Source organism: Hippoglossus hippoglossus, chromosome 9, assembly GCF_009819705.1.
Source record: "Hippoglossus hippoglossus isolate fHipHip1 chromosome 9, fHipHip1.pri, whole genome shotgun sequence".
NCBI classification, from domain to species: Eukaryota; Metazoa; Chordata; class Actinopteri; order Pleuronectiformes; family Pleuronectidae; genus Hippoglossus; species Hippoglossus hippoglossus.
In genome coordinates this window covers 20941285-20959807 of record NC_047159.1, presented here as the reverse complement: position 1 = coordinate 20959807, position 18523 = coordinate 20941285, and the positions used below count along the sequence as shown (strand labels likewise).

Here is an 18523-nt window from a genome sequence, read left to right as displayed (position 1 = left end):
TCTCTTTGTTTGTGCTCTCCGGTTGTTGATGTCCGTGGCTCCACAGAGGGCCCAGACCCCTGTTTATGGGATGGCTGTCTCTGTGACAGCTCCCCGGTGCCCTGGCTGCTCTGTGGAACAAACATGGATAGAAGGGGTGAGCGTGGGGCACGGCCTGTCACTCACTGCATGTCTCACTACTGTTTTGGAGCCGCAGCCCCCTTTTTCGTCTTTTCTCCTCATCACAATAGCCGAGGAGCACTTGAATATGTGAGGCATTACAGATTACAATTTCAAACAGACAAGATTAATCAGAGATGTTTCTGCTCATAGAAAAATATATATCTGACACGCTTCGTGGAGTTGGTATTTATGGTGTCTGGAGGCCCGGGTGTGGTCAGGTAAATGAGATGGGTGAGGGTGTTTGTTTGGTGTCGAGCTAGCAGGGGCGGGTGGTGAAGGGGGGGTGGCAGGCGGTGGTGGTGTCTGCCTGACAAGGTGTGCGTTGGCGTCCGTACAAAAACGGACGCCCCGCAGGCACGGCCCCGCCTCTTTCCCACCAGATCAACTTTCTTCAGCGCAGGAATGAGACACAGACACCTCCTCCAGGCTGAGACATATAATCGGGGTCTGTCAGGGCCTTTATCAAACAGGATCAACTGGTGCGCGGGGCCTTTCTCCGTGGTCCCCACAGGCGGCTGGATACCTGCACACGCATTCCTTTGACACATCCCCGTCCCAAGAGGCGTATCGCCTGTCCATTATGGCAGCTTGGCTCGAGGCTCGAGGGTGCATGGAGGGCCGGGGTACAGTTGCTCCTCTGCATTGTCCTGATTGAAAACTAAGATAGCAGCGTTGCCTTCGGTTTGGAGGATTCTCCTGATTCCCTGAGTCTCAAAATGTCAGATTTTGTGTTTTCTCGTGGGTTTTATGGCTGTTGTCAATTTTCACTGCGAAGATGGTGACAATATGACCTGTTGATTGTGAGGGATTAGTTCAGGAGGCCTTTTAAAGCCCCTTGAGGACAGGACAGCCCACCATCGGTTGTTTCTGCTGGAGGGCAGCATGGTCGCTGTGAGTGACCAGAGAAGAAGAGTGGGTATGAATCAAAGCAGCACGTCATCGTGCGCAGGACTCTAATCATATCACTTGCCCCTGAGCCATATGTCTTTGTACTCTCTTTAATTGAATTGAGCGCGGGATGAGATTGGCTGACATACCTTCCAGTGACTTACGGAGCGAGGCGAGGAATAAGAGCAATCTGTGATGGCTGTTCTCTTGGCACAGCGAGGCACAAAGTCCTGAAGGCATCCTCCAGCCTGCCTTTGCCCCCTGACTTATCCAACGGCGCAACATTTATTGTCTAATATGAAATAATTGTGAATTTTATTGGCGTGTTTTGCAGCCATGCGATTGCTCATTAAAGACGGACTCATCAGGCATGACAGATTTGTGCCTCAGCGGGGCCTGTTCTGACAAACACTTACCTTATTGAATTTCTGGCTCACGTGTGAATGCATTATTCGCTCCTGACTCATTAGGTAGGACATGTGACGTCAAGCTGTCCTGAAACTTTACCGACTCACTTGCGTACATCAGCCAGTGGCCTCATGAAGTTAATGATTTAGTCACCGGTTTATCTGTACCCTTGTCCACCTCTGTTGATCACTTTGTGTAAAGAATGTGGAGGTGGGGCAGACGTGTTGTCTCCATATCTCCAGCCGTACAGTACCTACAGTATAGACGCACCACAAACGTGTGCGTACATGTCTGACTGAAGCGTCAACACCTTTGTGGGTCCTGTGTGAGACACGTTGCCTGGAGCTGTTGGGATTTTCCCTGAAAAGAACTGAGGTGAAACAAGATTTTTGCTTTTCTCCCTGTTTTGCTTTTCCGGCTTCCTGTGCAGCCAGAAGGCCAAACTGTGAAAGCTAAACAGAAATGGAAACAGACAGACAGAGAGACCTTTTCAGGATCCTTGGCCCATAATCGGAGTGGGATGTGGGTTTGAAACCGAGGCGAACAAAGTCGGTGTTAAAAGCGGCTGTGACGTAGACTTAAAGCTGTCCAAACAGCACACAGAGAGGTGAAAAGCTCTGATTTTAGAAATCATACGTGCCAGACAGCGGAGGATGTAATGAGCATCTGGCACAGGAGACAGGAACACTTTGTGATGTTTGATGACATTTTTTTTGGCCAGACTCAGCGTGGCCAAGTAGCTCCTTGTAATGTTGAGCTCTCAGAGTGAGTGGTGACTTGGCTGAACTTGTCGTTATGACTTGAAAAGTTGATATGAAACAGGGAAGCTCCAGAGGCACAGCTGTTAACGTTATACAGGGCCTGAAGGAGAAATGTGTTGAGGCCGCACTGCTCATAGAAGCACAATGAATTACTGTATATAAAGATGGACGACGTGACTGCGACCCAAAAGTGAAGCCAACGCATCTCGATCACCACCTGGTGGCTGGCTGTGGTACATGTCATAAAGCCCACCTCCTCTGTTAGTGGATGGAACATGGACAAAACTAAAATCATACTACACGTCATATAAATTTCACTCGAAGGTGGTTGATAATAATAATAATAATAATAATAATAATAATAACAATAACATTATTAATAATAATAATAATATATCATAAAATGGGGTGAAACATCATGATTGACGGCTGAGACTGACTGAGTGCATGCATTCGTGGGATCTCACTACTACGGCTCTATCCTCCGATCACTACTGCACAGACTCAATGGGCAAGATGGCAGCGTTTGTATCCAGGATATTTTGATTTAATTTCTATGGCTAATGTCAACTGACTTTAAAAAAATATGTTCAACTTAGATTTGTTTGAAATTACGTAAAGTAATGAGTTATTGAGTAAAAGTGGAAAGCTACAATGTACTTGGTATCAATTGACCACATCTCAGTTTTTTACAGTGAACATTTGTATATTATTTATACAATTATGTCCACAATGGTCAGTGGCCTTTCCAGGTTTGATCTGCAGCAGCACTGGGGACAAATCATAGACTGTACAAAAAGATGGACAACACGTCACCACTTCCTCCTACTATCCAGAAATTAAGCTTATATATCCCGGTCTGCACAATAACAATCAGGGGATGGTGCCCAGGGCGTGAAGTCCCGTAAATTCTCATGCTCAACCAATCGCAAGTCAGCCTCAGCCGTCAATCATGACGTTATATCCTACCATCAAATAACTTATTGAAACCAATCTTACCAGAAAAATGAACACTTGAACAGCAGTGTGATAAGAACTACTTAAAATGACAGGGACCATCTTTTGAGAAAAATACATGTTCAACATGTACTTTTTAGTTTGCCCCATGTCCCATCCACCAACATGGAGGAGGCCGGATTTCTGACCTGTACTGCAGCCAGCCACCAGGTGGGGATCAAGAAACTTGGGCTTCACTTTTGAGGAGCTATCATGTCATCCATCTGTTTACACTCTATGGTCGAGATAATTAACCATATTATATTAAGTGAATTTAATCATGTTCAATAAAGAAATTTAAGGAGCATTGACAAGTCAGAGCTGGTTGTAATTATCTGTGTTTTCACCACACCAACAGAAACAAGCTGAGACCCGTTAGAACTCCTGCCGCAGGTTTTTCCTGAACTGCAGCGTCCTCCAATATTTACACATGCTAGTGGATCTGCAAGTTTTTAGCACAGAAACTTTGCAGTAGCTGAATATTGTTCAGTCATTCAATACGCAGATTAACTTTCTGACGACATAATCCTGCTTTATTGTGATCCCGGATTCATTCCACACAGCACATTCTTCAAAAACAGCATTTTGCACTGAAACCTGTGATTAAGTTAAGTTGACTGATAGGAAGCATTGAGAGGGTTAATCTCAGCAGCATTTCAGATTCCTCGGCCTCACACACAGGGCATGTTCCGGGTCTCCAGCTGCTGTTTCATGCTCCCTTCTCTGTGCCATGCAATTACGCTGGTTCCCACCGGAGATTTGGATTGGGTGGAGCTCTGCAAAGGAATAAGCTCCAGCATTAACTGCTCCTCACTGAGCATGACTTACATAAAACCACAAACACAGTTAGAACAGAGGAGCTGAGCGGCACGCAAACACACTGAAGCAAAGAATAAAAGAAGATAAAACATCTTCTTTTTTTTTTAAAGTAGCTGCTGCACAGGAAACGGCATTCCTTAACTGGATAAGCCAAAAGGAGACACCACCCAGAATCTTGTGACTGATTCACTTTTGAATTCACAGATTTAAAGCTCAGACGCTTTTTCACTTCGCAAACACAAGAGTCTTTGGACAAACATCAAACTGTCTCCAGGCAAAGAAAACATCTAACAAAGACCTTGAAGACACTTTTTCCTCTTTCATCCATGAAGAAAGAAAGAAGGAAAGAAGGAAAGAAAAAAAGAAAGAAGGAAAGAAAGAAGGAAAGAAGAAAATAAGAAAAGAAAGAAGGAAAGAAGGAAAGAAAGAAAAGAAGAAAAGAAGAAAAGAAGAAAAGAAGAAAAGAAAGAGATTACATATATGTACAAATGTCCCTCTGCTCCGTGCTGTGTTGTAGCAGTGAGGGGTGACAGACAGTCCGTAGTAGGGTCAGTCTGTGACAACACAGTGGTTGTGTAGGAGGCTGGTGATGCCTGGCACTGAGGCCACAGCTCTGACATTCAGCCACTCGCCGACCACTCCACTGCCCTCTAATCCCTTTATTCTATGGCCAACAGCGCCACCTCCTGTCATACCCCAGTACTGAGAACCACCAGGCAGATTCTTCTTTTCAGATGCCTTATCTTAAACAAGAAACCTTTGTTGCTCTCCAGATTAAATACATTTGCCTGATTTAGGGATGTTTTTACTTCTCACCATATAATTATAAAAATGCATTTTGGATCATCTAAAAAATGAAACTTTGTTCATATTTTTGAAATAATTGTAGCCGACTGTTGTGTCCTGACACATGGCACAGTACTTGTTATATCAATCAATACACAAATTGTTTTGATTTGAGAATGTTCAACAGCCTCTGAAATGGGAACCTGAGACATATCTTCTAATCTGAGAGGATTATTAATAAACATATCAGTCAGGTGACAGAGATCGATCAGTGAAATATTCACTGTCTGATAAATCATTTTAGTGTAAATGACTAGGTCACTAGGGGGCTGGAGCCAATCATTGGCCGAGAGGCGGGGTACACTCTGGACAGGTTACAAGCGTATCACAGGGGGCCAACGAACAGGAAGCCAGAGTACCCAAGAAAAACTCCTGCAGACACAAACATGTAAACCCCACACAGAAAGGCCTGAGTCTTGCTGGGATTCAAACTGGGAACCCCGTTTCTGTGAGGCGACAGCGGTACCACTGCACCACCATGCCGACCCCAGTGCTGTTATGATGACAAAATAATAATGTAACTTTATCTGATGCCTGAGAAGATTGTTTTTCCATCATAGTTTGTAATTGCTAATCATAATAATCATAAGACTGTAATCATAAAAATCATGTGTGAATATCTTCCAGTGAACTGATCATCTTTGTATTTTTAACTGTTGAACAGAGAAGACATGGAATTTAATGATGTCACCTAAGACTCTGGTTACTGGTGAAGGGTTTGTGTGTGTGTGTGTGTGTGTGTGTGTGTGTGTGTGTGTGTGTGTGTGTGTGTGTGTGTGTGTGTGTGTGTGTGTGTGTGTGTGTTGTACCTACAATGCCTTCAAAAAATCTCAGCACACACACACACACTGACACATGAATACATTAACACACGTTCCCCTGTGTTCTCTCATGACTGCAGCAGTTTGACACCTGATAAGAGCAGAACACACAGACTGCTGATGGTACAATCTTCACATCAGCACTTATGTGTGGCCCACCCCCCCCCCCCATCCACCGACCCTCCCATCTCCACTCATGTCCCATCTCCTCCTCTGCCTGCTGCAGCTGTTTTAAGGCTTTTCACAGTAAATAATTCATTGTCAGCGACGCTGCCCACAGGTCGTAGTGCGGAGAGAGCAGCCCTGCTCGTCATTCCTGCAGTGTGCACTACAGAGGCTGCACAGATCCAAGGGAAGCTGCAGAGCACCCACACCCACCCAGGATACACTATACCTTTACTCCATCCTTCCCTCTCTCTCTCTCTTGCTGTCTCTCTCAACTCTGTTCTCAGCATCATCAGAGCTGCTGGGGTCGTTGCCACTTAAGGAAAAACTTCAGGAACCTCACTTCTCACAGCTTCCCTTTTTCTGTTCCTGCCTAAGGATGATGGAGCTGGGACCTAGATGGATGAGGCTGATCTGCTTGTCCCTCCTGTGCCTGTATCTCTGCCTGCCGAGGGAATCGACCGCCAAGAGAGCCCCCAAGATACCCCGCTGTCCTTCGACCTGCTCTTGCACCAAAGACAGTGCCTTCTGTGTGGACACCAAGGCCATTCCCAAGAGCTTCCCCCCTGGGATCATCTCTCTGTGAGTAGAAACTAAAATAATGTGTGCGCTTTTCACTCGCTGAAAGCATGATAACCTGTCTCAGCAGCATGTAGGCTGGTACAGATGGCTACATCCCTGATGTCACCCTCCATTATGTAATGATGCATAAAAACCCTACTTGTCTTATACAGGACTGAATATATATGTTTCTTTGTTTCTTGTTCCTTGATGCAGTGTATTTGCATTCACAGAGAGATGCTGAGCAGCCAGAATGACATAATGATAATAAAAAATAGCGTCCCTCTGCTTGATGCTGAACTTAGTTGAGGGAGCACGGCAATAAAATCCTGCCGAGCTCCAGGGAGGAATACTAACAATAGACTCAGTATCTCTCTGCAGGAGACCTGCTTCTCCTCTGAGAGATTTCATCTTGAAGAGAGTGCGCTCGATAAATGAAGTGTGTATAATGAAATGGATAGATTAACACTTGATGGGAGGGGAAGGGGAGGTCAAGACCACCCCTTTCATCTCATATTGACTTCCATGGCCCCTGGATTGAATACTGGGTTTAAAGAGTCAAGGGAATACAGGAGCACGGGCTGATGGAGGTGCCCTCATTCTACAGTAGAGAAGAAGTAAAGAAGTGGAGAAGGAAGTTATGTGCCCTAGTTTTGAAAAGAGTCTCTCCTTCATATGTGAACTGTAAAGCTAGAAGTGTCCTGAGACAAGAAGGAATGTAAAATGACATGATTAATGTTGAGAAAAGAAAAGGTTCCACTATGAAACACATGACGTCACACTCCTGAGCTTTGGCACTGCCTGTGTAATCTGCATGTTATCACCAAGGAGACATGATAACTGATGTTGTCTGAACAGGACCATGGTGAACGCGGCCTTCACTACAATCCCAGAGGGAGCTTTCTCACACCTTCACCTGCTACAGTTCCTGTGAGTTCCTCCACCCGACCTAACGTTTCAACTCAGTATCTGTCTCACAACAAGTTAGTTTGCCCTTATCTGTAAATACAGTCACAAAACTTGATATCTCAGGTACGTCTCCACACGGCTGATACTGTCGCACACTCAGACGTCTGTTGTTTCGCAGTGACAATAACAGGACTTGAGCTGCTGGAAATGAATGGTTATTGAACGCACTGGTGACATAGCAGTAATAAGTGTAAAGTGGCTCTGTAGCAGTGTCATTGCCGATGACTGACTCCCTTCAATTGTGCTCCAAAAGACAAAGGCCTGTTTGTCTCCACAGATGGAATCATGAGAGTGTGCTTGTGTGTCCTTGTAAACTGTATTTATCTTATAGTTCAGCTGTATGGTTTTCTTTATATGCTGTGAATGTTTATCGAGACCACAACTAGTCTTTTCATTCTTCTTCTTAAACATTTCTAAATTTGCCCAAAACAAATTGTTATCATTTTGAAATCACAATCAGTTTCTTATATATTTCACTTTTTAGTTGGACACACACAAGACCATCAGTATGATTTGATGATTTGTTTCATTATTCCCTCTTTTCTACAGGCTCCTGAACTCCAACACATTCACCACAGTCTCTAATGATGCCTTCGCTGGTCTGTCTCACCTGCAGTACCTGTGAGTGTCTCACCTTATGGTACTGAATCCAAGATCCTCACTGTGGTTGCAAAATCTATAAGAATTATATTGATATATATTGAGCCTTTGTTATATTGCTATCAATGAAAATGATATTGCAATAATCATTGATATTGTTTTATTGTCCAGCCATACTACTTCATTTACACTTACAAATTAAAGGTTACATTTGTTAGCCGTAATATGACCCTTGCTGAGGTCAATACACTGAGGCGTGTTGCTGCTACGGCCTAATTTGGTCTTGTATGACCTCATGTTGGAAAAGTTTGAACAGATGTTATTGTATATGACAGTGAGTCAGTTTTCTGACTGTGACTATCATCTTCTTGTGCCACACCTAAATTATATTTTAACAATTACTAGTATACTACAGTCGCACCGAAGTAGGTTAGGTGTACTTGTATTGAGTTTTTGAGCTATTTTATCTTTTTTGTTGTTGTTGTATTGTTTGCTTTTGTGAATGATAAGTCACACTAAGTCTCGGCAGGTTTGTTTCTGCATAGGGTGAATTGAATGAACGAGAGTCAGTAAGATTTAAGGACCGGACTCTGCAGTAGAGCAAAGAATGCCAAGAGTAAACCTGAAAATAAATCCTCCTACAACAGTGAGCACACTGCAGCTGTAGTGTGATGAAGCTGCATATTCCCTCCTGTGGAATTGATGAGCTTTACAGAGTAGTTAGCTGATTGCCTGGAGTGTGCAGCTCTCTGTGATGGCCATACTTCAGGCTTGGCACTGTGTCTTTGAATCGCCGCCACTACCGGCGCTACCCGCTGTGAATTCGAATAAAGTCATATTTTCATATCCAGCGACCTCCAGAACATCTGCTGCTGCTGTATGTCCTCAACTATCAACAGATAATAATACAAAGACAGGGCAGGATCAGATGGTGCAGCACGCAGAGCTTCGATTTATCACATTACTCAAAGACAGAACATGAGCTTTTACCATTAAGAGTCATTTAACGTCCTACTTTTCTGTGGCCAATACACAAATTATATGAGTGCCTCTGAGTTATCGAATACAAATGAAAAAAAGTTAAATATCTTTCTGCATTATCTTCATTTGTTGCCAACTCAGATCTACGTATTCCTTAAGATAGTGTTCGACATCCCCCAGAGGCCTGCAGTGAAATAATGACTCCCACAATCCCACTCTTATTGTATTCTCATCATTACAATACAAACAGAAACGGCTTTATAAAATGTGCTGCTATCACTCTGTCATATATGAGCTATTCCTTCTCCTCCCAGGTTCATTGAGAATAATGACATCCAGGCTCTGTCAAAGTACACCCTCAGAGGACTCAAATCCTTGACTCATCTGTGAGTATTTTTCGCGGGCGAAGACGCTGAGATTCTTTGGCAATTACAGACTCTACAAGCCAGACATGACTGTTTCCTCTTTTCCTTTCAGATCTCTCTCAAATAACAACCTGCAGCAGCTGCCCAGAGATCTCTTCAAACATCTAGAGATCCTCACAGATTTGTAAGTGAGCCCACGCTGAAATCTAAAACAGTGACGTCCCGAGAGCTTTGCCCCGACAATGTGTCACGACAAAACACTGGTCCGCTTGGGCTCCCTGAGGCTTTAGTGGAGCGCTGCACTCGTCTGAAAAACTGTCTAGCTCAAGAGTGTGGCTTGTTTCTAATTTAAACTACGCTGATTTACTTGTTTTGCGGTCCTGTAAGATTTTGATGGTTAATTTCAATTTCAATTTTATTTGAATTGAGCCAACAAACATTATCTCAAGGCCTTTAACATATTAAGGTGGAGACCTTGCAGAGGAACCCAACAGTTCCCACAACCAGAAAACGCTTGGCGATGGTGGAGAGAAGAAAACCTCAGGGAGAAACCTCGACCAGTTGGGGTGAGCAGAGAAAATAGGGGAGAGAGAAGAAAGAGAGTGGGGAAGAGAACAGGTACAGAACAGCTGTGTAACTGTCATATTAAAGCTCCGTCAGACTTGTTACTCTAATGAAAATAATAAGAGTAATACTTTGGAATACTTATGATATTAAGAAGAAGAAAAATGAGAAGAAGAAGAATAGGAGTGAGAAAAAAAAAGAGAATGAGAATGAGAATAATATTTATCTATTTTGATTTAGTTTTTATCTGATACACTCTCTCTTTTGTCTGTGTGTTCCTCAGAGACCTGCGGGGGAACTCTTTCCGCTGTGACTGTAAAATCAAGTGGCTGGTCGACTGGATGGAGAAGACTAACACCTCTGTTCCTGCCATCTACTGTGCCAGCCCCTTTGAGTTCCAGGGACGCAGAATCCACGACCTCGTACCACGAGACTTCAGCTGCATCAGTGCAGGTTTTACTTGGTCTCTGCTGAACATTGTGATTGATCTGAAGCCACAACATGACTTCCTGGTTTCTAACTTCTCTCAAACTGGTTTTCCTTCCCATAGATTTTGCTGTGTATGAAACCTTCCCTTTCCACTCTGTGTCTGTGGAGACGTATGAGTTTGGTGGAGATCACTTCGTGGCCTTCGCTCAGCCTGACTCAGGCTTCTGTACTCTGTATGTGTGGGATCATGTGGAGCTGGTCTTCAGGAGCTTTCACAACATCACCTGCAAGTTATTATGAATGAATAAAAATGCCACATTTCCATGTTTAAAAAAAACAAATTATAATTGTTCTTTTTCCTGTTGGGTGTTGCAGCTCGCTCTGCTGTGTACTGCAAACCTGTGGTGATAAACAACACACTTTACATGGTGGTGGCTCAGCTTTTTGGCGGATCTCATATCTACAAGTGAGAATTGATCATTTGGCCTTAAGTCTTTATTTGTCCTCTTTGTGAAGCCCTGTGCAATGGCTTTTTTGAAAGGTTTAATAATTATTATTGTTATTATTATTATTATTATTACAAGACAGAGGGAAAGCTTGGTTCGGTCCAAAGATAAAAAAAGTAAAACAGAAAATCTTTTTTTACAGGACATTGTGTTCTAGACTAATTCAGGTGCAGTTGTCCCATTGCACTTTATGCTAAGATAACAGTTAAGAAGTTTTAACGTGAGAGTGGTATCAATCCTCTCATCTAACTTTAAACAAGGAAGTGAAATGCCAAACTTCATTTTATTTTGTAAAGCTTCAGGAACACTTTGAAAACTTTTGATGTTGTCACAGGTGGGAAGAGGGCCCGCTGCGATTCGTGAAGATCCAAGACATAGACACCACTCGTGTGAGGAAGCCCAACTTTGTGGACACCTTCCAGCTGGATGAAGAGTGGTACTTCATTGTGGCAGACAGCTCCAAGGCAGGCTCCACCAGCATCTACCGCTGGAACAGCAACGGCTTCTACTCCCACCAGTCCCTCCATCCCTGGCACCGGGACACCCACGTGGAGTTCCTCGATGTGGCGGGAAAGCCTCACCTCATCCTCTCCAGCGCCTCTCAACCACCAGTGGTTTACCAGTGGAACCGAAGCCAGAAGCAGTTTGCCTTCCACTCCCTAATCACAGAGCTGGCCGACGTGCAGATGGTCAAACACTTCTGGGTGAGGAAAGTTCTCTACCTTTGCCTCACACGCTTCATTGGTGACTCCAAGATCCTCCGCTGGGAAGGCCAGCGTTTCATAGAGATCCAGACTCTGCCATCTCGGGGCTCGATGTCTGTGTATCCTTTCACTGTGGGCCTCCGCCAGTACCTCATTCTTGGAAGTGATTTCTCCTTCTCCAGAGTTTACCTGTGGGATGACCTCACGCAGCGCTTTCAGCCCTTCCAGGAGCTCAACATGAGAGCACCGCGGGCGTTCAGCTTGGTCACCGTTGACAACAAGGACATTCTGCTGACCGCCAGCTTTAAAGGCAGCACCCTGGCCTACCAGCACCTGTTGGTGGATCTCAGCGCCAAGTAGACATGTTACAGTACAGTCAGTCGCTGAGTATATAATGTGCCAAATAAATGAAAGACTGCAAAAATGTTTATGCCATGTAACTAAAGACCTGCTGTTATAGTTCATGTTTTAAGAGAGGAAACTGATTGAATGATTAATCTCTTTTTATGCACTGTCCCTTAAAATATGAATGAAATGATGTGAACATTTAACATGCCAACATAAGTGTCATCATATCACTGCTTCTGCCAAACACATGTTTAAGCCATGTATTTTTGAAAGTACTATGTTGTATATTGTACTTTACTAATGTGAAAATGATGTGCATGTGCATCATCTGAATTATTCACTGAATGACACTGGAAATTATATCTAATTGTAAAACTATTGAGGTTTTGTAAATTACACGGTGTCGTTTAACTGTGTAGCCTTTTGCATGATGCTGTACACATGATATAACTATGTAAACAAGCAATACTTACAACTGCAATAATTTAAATCGTGTTCATCTTTGTATAAAAGATAGTTGAAATCTGTTTTGGATTCAATGTTTGTTCTGCAATAATAAGATGGGATCATGGCCTGAGCAGACTAAACAAAGGGCCCCATATTTAAATGATAATGTGAACTGACTTCAATTTTGCTGTTTATTTTCATCATTTAATCTTTGAATGAGACATTCCTTGATTTTGTTATAGTGCCAAATCCCCAAATATTCTTTCAGTTTAAGACAGAGACTATTCATTTTTTTGAAAACATGGGAAATTTAAACAAAACTGCACTCTTGCCTGTATAACTTATAGCAATTAGACCAGTTAATCAATTCAAGAGGCATTCTATAAAAAAAGGACATTTGTGGGAACTATAACAAGATCAGAGAATGTATATTAAACCCTCTAATGTCATCTTCTTTTTCAATGCACAGTCACAAGCTGTATCTAATTGTTGCTGTGTACATTTGCACATGAAAGGGAGGGTGGGATCTGTGTATGATTAAATCCTCTTTATAGCTCTTGTTATTAGTCGTATGTGGTTCTAACTGCTTTTAAAAGACCATTAAGAACACCAGCAGACACAACACGACTTTATGTTGTACTGACAGACAGACAGACAGACAGACTTATAGATAGATAGACAGACAGACAGACAGACAGATAGACAGACAGATATAGACAGTGCTTCACAAAGAAAAAACCCAAGTAAAACCCCCAAAAATAAATAATAATAGATTGAAATAAATAAAAATAAATATTTATACATATATAACACAAATAAAATAATAATTTGGAATATCTTATATTAACATATATAATGATGAATAAAGAAAGAAAAACGTGCAGAAAACAAATTATTAAAAAGTAAAGTTAAAGACAAAATCTCATCGATCCTCGTGCTTTCGAGCAGAGTCATGGGTGCGCTTGTTTTTTTGGATTCAGTACTTCTGCGTGGGCGGAAGAAACGTAATGGCACGTACATGACTACACACCGCCCTCCCGCACGGTCCTGAGCTGACAGATGAAGCGCTCTGGCTCCGCCGTGTGTTGTTGTTGACATGTGAGACGCTAGCTGTTAGCCACACTGTGATGCCCCGGGCTGAGGGGAGCTTTCTGTGGCGGCGGCATGTGAGCGAACCTCCACCTCCACACCCTGAGCTCAGTGACGGTGACTGGTAGGTTTCTGTTTCCTGGTGAGGACAGCGAAGCTAAGCTAAGCTAACACAACACTCCCCTGGTTCTGAACCAGCTAACATTAGGCACCACTCCTGTCTGCGGGGTGTTGCTACGTCTACAGCTAACGTTTAGCTTCCTACCAATGTCTAACTCCGCCGACATGCCGCTGCCACCGGACTGGGACGACGACGAGCGGATGAACTTCATGTTCTCCGACTTCAAGGAGAACCGGGACGTGGACACGACGGACTGGGACAGTAAGACGGACTTCTGGACGGCTCTGGTCCTGAGCAGCTGCAGGCACCAGGGCTCCGTGTGTGTCCGCCTGCAGGAGCTGAACCACAGCTTCAGGAGGAAGGAGAAGTCCCCGCTGGGCTTAGCCACGGTCCTCCAGTCCATGTCCAGGTAGACACAGCTCCTTGCTCCACACGTCTCAGGCTCGGTCCGCTTGTTTATCCCACTGTCTGCGTGCTTTCTCCCGGCAGGTGTGGGAAGATCCAGAGGGAGTCTGAGTTCGCAGCTAACGTGGACTGTGGCTGGGTGTCCTGGGGGGTGGGCCTGCTGCTGGTGAAGCCCCTGAAGTGGACCTTCTCCACTCTGCTGGGCAGCGGCAGCACGGTCCCTCTGGAGGAGTCGTTTGTGGTCATCGAAGTGGTGAAGGTTGGTCAAACCCACTGTCTGTAAACAATGTGATTCAGATGCAGCAGCAGTGTCATAGAACTTGAGCCTCCATGATATTGCTCTCTGTTATTGCAGTAAGCTACTGTACATTAAATGTATCTGATTGTTGCTTATATTATCATCTGCTAAGATTTATATTGCAGCAGCACATTACACTAAGTCAGATTTTATACGCATCTAAACTAAAATGTTATATATTAGATATGCAAACCGCTGTGGAAAACTATACTAATAATGATATATTTTATATTTAGTGCTTTAAACAATTCTCTGAGACACGTTACATTGGTTAAAACAGATACAATCAAACAAAAACATCATATTCAATGAATTAATAATTAAAATGCACCTTTATAATTAGTATGATGAAATAACTAAAATTGAATTCATTCCCTATCTCTTTGTTGAATTAAATTTCTTCTTATTATGTATTTTATTATTTTAACAATGTAATAATAACAATCTGTTTTTATTATTTAGTCATACTGTTGTGTTGTGTTGTGTGATGCCTAAAGTTTTTATTTGTACCCATGTTTGTCAGCTATTCAATGTTTCATAAAGTATTTAAAGACAAAACATTTCAATTACACATCATTTATCACAAATTCTAAACCTCTCTGAAGAGGTGGGTTTTAATGATGTTAATGAAGGTGTGTGTCAGTGCAGTCTCTGATTTTCAAAAACAACGTCGATAGGTCTTCCTTTTCCTGTCTCCTTTATCTTAATGAGACCATCAAGATGGCAGCTGCTATAATATTCTAATCGATCTTGTGTTTTCCAGGAGAAAGCTGCAGAACTGCTCAGGGTCTACAGGAGCAGTGAGTTTGCAAGCCGCTCCGTTCTGTCGTTTCAAGAGCTCTGTACCCTCTCCTCTGGAGTCTGTGCTGACGAGAGCACCCTGTGCATGGCTCTCCTGCAGCTGCAGAGGGACAAACAAGTGCTGGTCTCACTGCACGAAGGCGAGAAGGTGTGAAGTGGGACCACGTCAGTCCACAAACTGTTCATTTGTAGTATTTAGAGGCGTCTTTGGTTAGTAATCTCCCTCTTTCTTTCTGTGTTTTCCCCACAGATAGTAAAGTTTTGTCTGCCAGGGCAGGACCGCGTCTCTCCAGTCAGTGATGTGGATATCGGAGTCTACCAGCTGCAGCACAGTGAGAAGCTGCTGGGAGAGCGGGTAGAGAAACTGGGCCTGGAGGCTGACAAGTAAGTCGTCAACCTGGATATGAACTTCAAATAGAATGTTTAGTTGTACACTGGTAAGTATTTGTAACCAAGGCAGTCAGTTCAAGCAAAGTCAGTGGTATTGAACCTGTAAGAGTGTGGATTCATCATATTATATTATTATTTCAGAGAATCACATTTAAGATGGTATATTATATATTCAGAGTGAAATTGCTCATCTTCTGAAACAACCTGTGCCTTGTGTGCAACTTGATTCCTGAGTCATCCATTTCCAGGCATTGGAGTTTGAGTCAGGCAAGATGGATTTCACTGCATCTGACAGTAAGACTCTAACTGCTTTACATTATCTATGTGCAGGTGCAGAGAGGAGGCAAAGCTTCTGCTGTCGGAAGGGAAAAAATCACAGGTTTCTACCAATTTAAGTTGCATAAAACAGATTTTCACTAAGTATCCGATCCAGTCAGTGCAGTTGGTTATATTCATCATGTATTCCACAGGCCCTGAGGTGTTTGAGAGGCCGCAAGAGGGTAGAGAAGAGGGCAGACAACTTATTTGCCAAACTGGAGACAATCAGAGGAATCCTGGACAGAATCGCCCAATCACAGACTGATAAGATGGTAAAAAACATCAACACTCTTTCTGTAAAGGTTATTGTCAGTACTTACAGTGTGTGCTGTCTGTGCTGATGTCTGTAGGTTATTCAAGCATATCAGGCTGGAGTGTCAGCCCTCAGAGTCTCTCTTAAGGACGTGACTGTGGAACGTGCAGAGAACCTTGTGGATCAAATCCAGGAGGTATTGGTAGATTTTAAGACAATTATTACTGTATTTGATCATTTTGATTGAATTTTTGTCTTAAGCACCTTAATAGATCTTTTCTATCATTTCAACAGTTATGTGACACCCAAGATGAGGTGAATCAAACTCTATCCAGTGGGGTGACCAGCGCAGGTATGCCTTTGCGTTATTGCCATATGTTTTATACAGTGGATTGTTTATATGAATATCAATGAGAGCTAAATTTGTAATGTTCTTTTCTGTAGATGAAGACATGGATGAGTTGGAGGAAGAACTGAAGTCTCTGCTGGAGGAGTCAAAGCCAGAAACAATCGCAGATTTACCTGAGGTTCCAACGAACCGCCTGCGTCCCTCCGGGGAGTCCGTTCTCTCTGATGACCTGCTCAGTTTCCTCCCCGCCGTACCTCACGGACTCTTGAATATTACCACTGAGCAGCTGGAGGACGAGTTGAATCAGTTAACACTTACAGATTCAGGTTTGCACTTTTTATATCTCTAAATGTCATATAAATGTCTTTAAGTAACCCATTGTCACCTCTCTGTCCAGGCTTTCAGCTGCAGAAAAGGACATCGCCTGCCAAGAGATAAGAGCCTGAACAGTGATGACATCACAACTCTCTGCATTAACATATCAACAAAAACTGTGTCTCTTAAAAATATTCTGTGAGCCACAATTCATAGAAGATTTAAACTAAAGCACTTAAGTACAACATAAGCAATTTGCTAAATCATAATTTGATTTGAAATGATAGTTGAAAAATAAATTTCTGAATAAAAACAAGAGACTTTCCTTCATTTAATGAAAATAAAGAAATCCACTTATTCTGGTGACATGCCAAAAATAACTTATAAAATCTTTCATAAAGCAACTTTAATCAAAAATCAACTTGACAGCTCTCAGATCTGCTCCATTATCAATATCTGGAGGCTCTCATGTCAAAGCATTTTAACATTTTAAAATATTCTACACTATGACATCACCATCAGGAATGCATTGTGGTATTTTTGACAATAATAGGAGGAGAACAGTGTTTCTGGTTTAATGTGTCTGTTGATAGTAAATGTCCCTCATTGACAGTCCTGTAAAGTGTATTAAGTGGCCTTCTGAACTGTAAATACGAACAGAATATTCTGCCAAATGATTTGTAACAACCATATGTATAATTGACCCCACTGCAACACAACATACTGTATTTTTGTGAACAGAGACGTCTCCTTTAAGTGAGTCAAACCAAATATCTTGGTCAGAATAAAGTTTATTTTAAACATTTGTCTGTTGTATTTGTCGTGAGCAGATATGGAGCTGAGGAGGAGGAGCTACACTCCACTTATATCGTAACTTTGGTTGTTCCAGGGATGTAAATAAGTCGTATTTACCAGCAGCGGACACAACAGTCACTGTATGATAATGAGAACAATGGCAGACGTGTCTATAATCTTAACAGACAACCTGTAATATAAAACTAATGCTTGGTCTTTGAGCTTCACAGCCTTATGATACAGGAAATGTGCATATTCAACTGTATGAGATGATTGTACTAAATGGATTCAGATCATAATATGAACATATTATTCAATAATCAATCATTCGTGAATGTAATATTTTTAACATAACTATTTATACATATTTATAAAGATAGGATTTTGTCAAAACAACTTTTGTCTGAGTATTTACAATACTTTGGCCAACAGGGGTCACTATCATTCAGATATTTCTGACTGAAACAAAATGAACTCTTATAACTTTACTGGTAGTTTAACACCCAACCTCTTTTTTTAAATCTATGAAATTTTTAAAATAATAACGATAACAATATTAACAATTCATTCTTTCTTATGTTTAATGTTTATAAAATGGATTCACATGTAGTAAAGAAAGCTCTGCTACGGAATTGTCAGGCTTCGTGCACAATATCTTTGACCTGATACAAATTATTGCAAAACATGCGTAGTTCAATTTAAATCAACTATCAAACATGAATACTCTACACTAGCTCTGCATCTACAGAGAAATTGAAGATCAGGAGACTGAAGTCTTAAAATAAATGTTACCGGAAATATTACAAGAAAAGACTTGTAGCAGCGGCAGAACAGGTTGAAATAGAGACCAGGTTTCAACTATGCTGGAGGGTTGAAAGGCAGAAAACATTTAAATGCAACATATCACTAAAGACTGAATAATATAATCAAAGGTGAGACTTTCTGATTTATCTCTGTACTATTATTATTATACTATTATTTCAAGATTTACAAAGTGTTCTTATCAAATGAGTTTGGTGTTTATTCAGAAATTATTTAGATTTATTTAA

The 18523-nt window shown here is 42.2% G+C and overlaps 2 protein-coding genes across 2 annotated transcripts; both read left to right on the top strand.

Moving 5' to 3' along the window:
* Window positions 1–5924: 5924 nt before the first annotated feature.
* lgi3 (leucine-rich repeat LGI family, member 3) lies at window positions 5925–12686 on the top strand. The gene is made up of 9 exons (XM_034595646.1): window positions 5925–6448; window positions 7286–7357; window positions 7946–8017; window positions 9292–9363; window positions 9455–9526; window positions 10190–10359; window positions 10457–10621; window positions 10711–10801; window positions 11176–12686. Exons 1-9 carry the CDS (start codon window positions 6246–6248, stop codon window positions 11903–11905), a joined length of 1647 nt encoding a protein of 548 aa, XP_034451537.1. The 5' UTR covers window positions 5925–6245; the 3' UTR covers window positions 11906–12686.
* A 596-nt stretch (window positions 12687–13282) lies between these two features.
* On the top strand, window positions 13283–17484 carry chmp7 (charged multivesicular body protein 7). The gene is made up of 10 exons (XM_034595647.1): window positions 13283–13959; window positions 14040–14214; window positions 15017–15202; window positions 15305–15438; window positions 15775–15823; window positions 15915–16034; window positions 16113–16211; window positions 16310–16367; window positions 16460–16690; window positions 16762–17484. Exons 1-10 carry the CDS (start codon window positions 13697–13699, stop codon window positions 16800–16802), a joined length of 1356 nt encoding a protein of 451 aa, XP_034451538.1. The 5' UTR covers window positions 13283–13696; the 3' UTR covers window positions 16803–17484.
* Window positions 17485–18523: the final 1039 nt, after the last annotated feature.

What these genes read in the sequence shown, in the direction of transcription:
- chmp7 (XM_034595647.1), top strand. Translation starts at nt 13,697, where the DNA reads ATGTCTAACTCCGCCGACATGCCGCTGCCACCGGACTGGGACGACGAC. An exon ending in CGGAAGGGAAAAAATCACAG is followed by an intron (nt 15,824 to 15,914) that starts GTTTCTACCAAT and finishes TGTATTCCACAG; the next exon opens with GCCCTGAGGTGTTTGAGAGG. An exon ending in GTTAACACTTACAGATTCAG is followed by an intron (nt 16,691 to 16,761) that starts GTTTGCACTTTT and finishes CTCTCTGTCCAG; the next exon opens with GCTTTCAGCTGCAGAAAAGG.
- lgi3 (XM_034595646.1), top strand. Translation starts at nt 6,246, where the DNA reads ATGATGGAGCTGGGACCTAGATGGATGAGGCTGATCTGCTTGTCCCTC. An exon ending in CTAGAGATCCTCACAGATTT is followed by an intron (nt 9,527 to 10,189) that starts GTAAGTGAGCCC and finishes TGTGTTCCTCAG; the next exon opens with AGACCTGCGGGGGAACTCTT. An exon ending in CTTCAGCTGCATCAGTGCAG is followed by an intron (nt 10,360 to 10,456) that starts GTTTTACTTGGT and finishes TCCTTCCCATAG; the next exon opens with ATTTTGCTGTGTATGAAACC.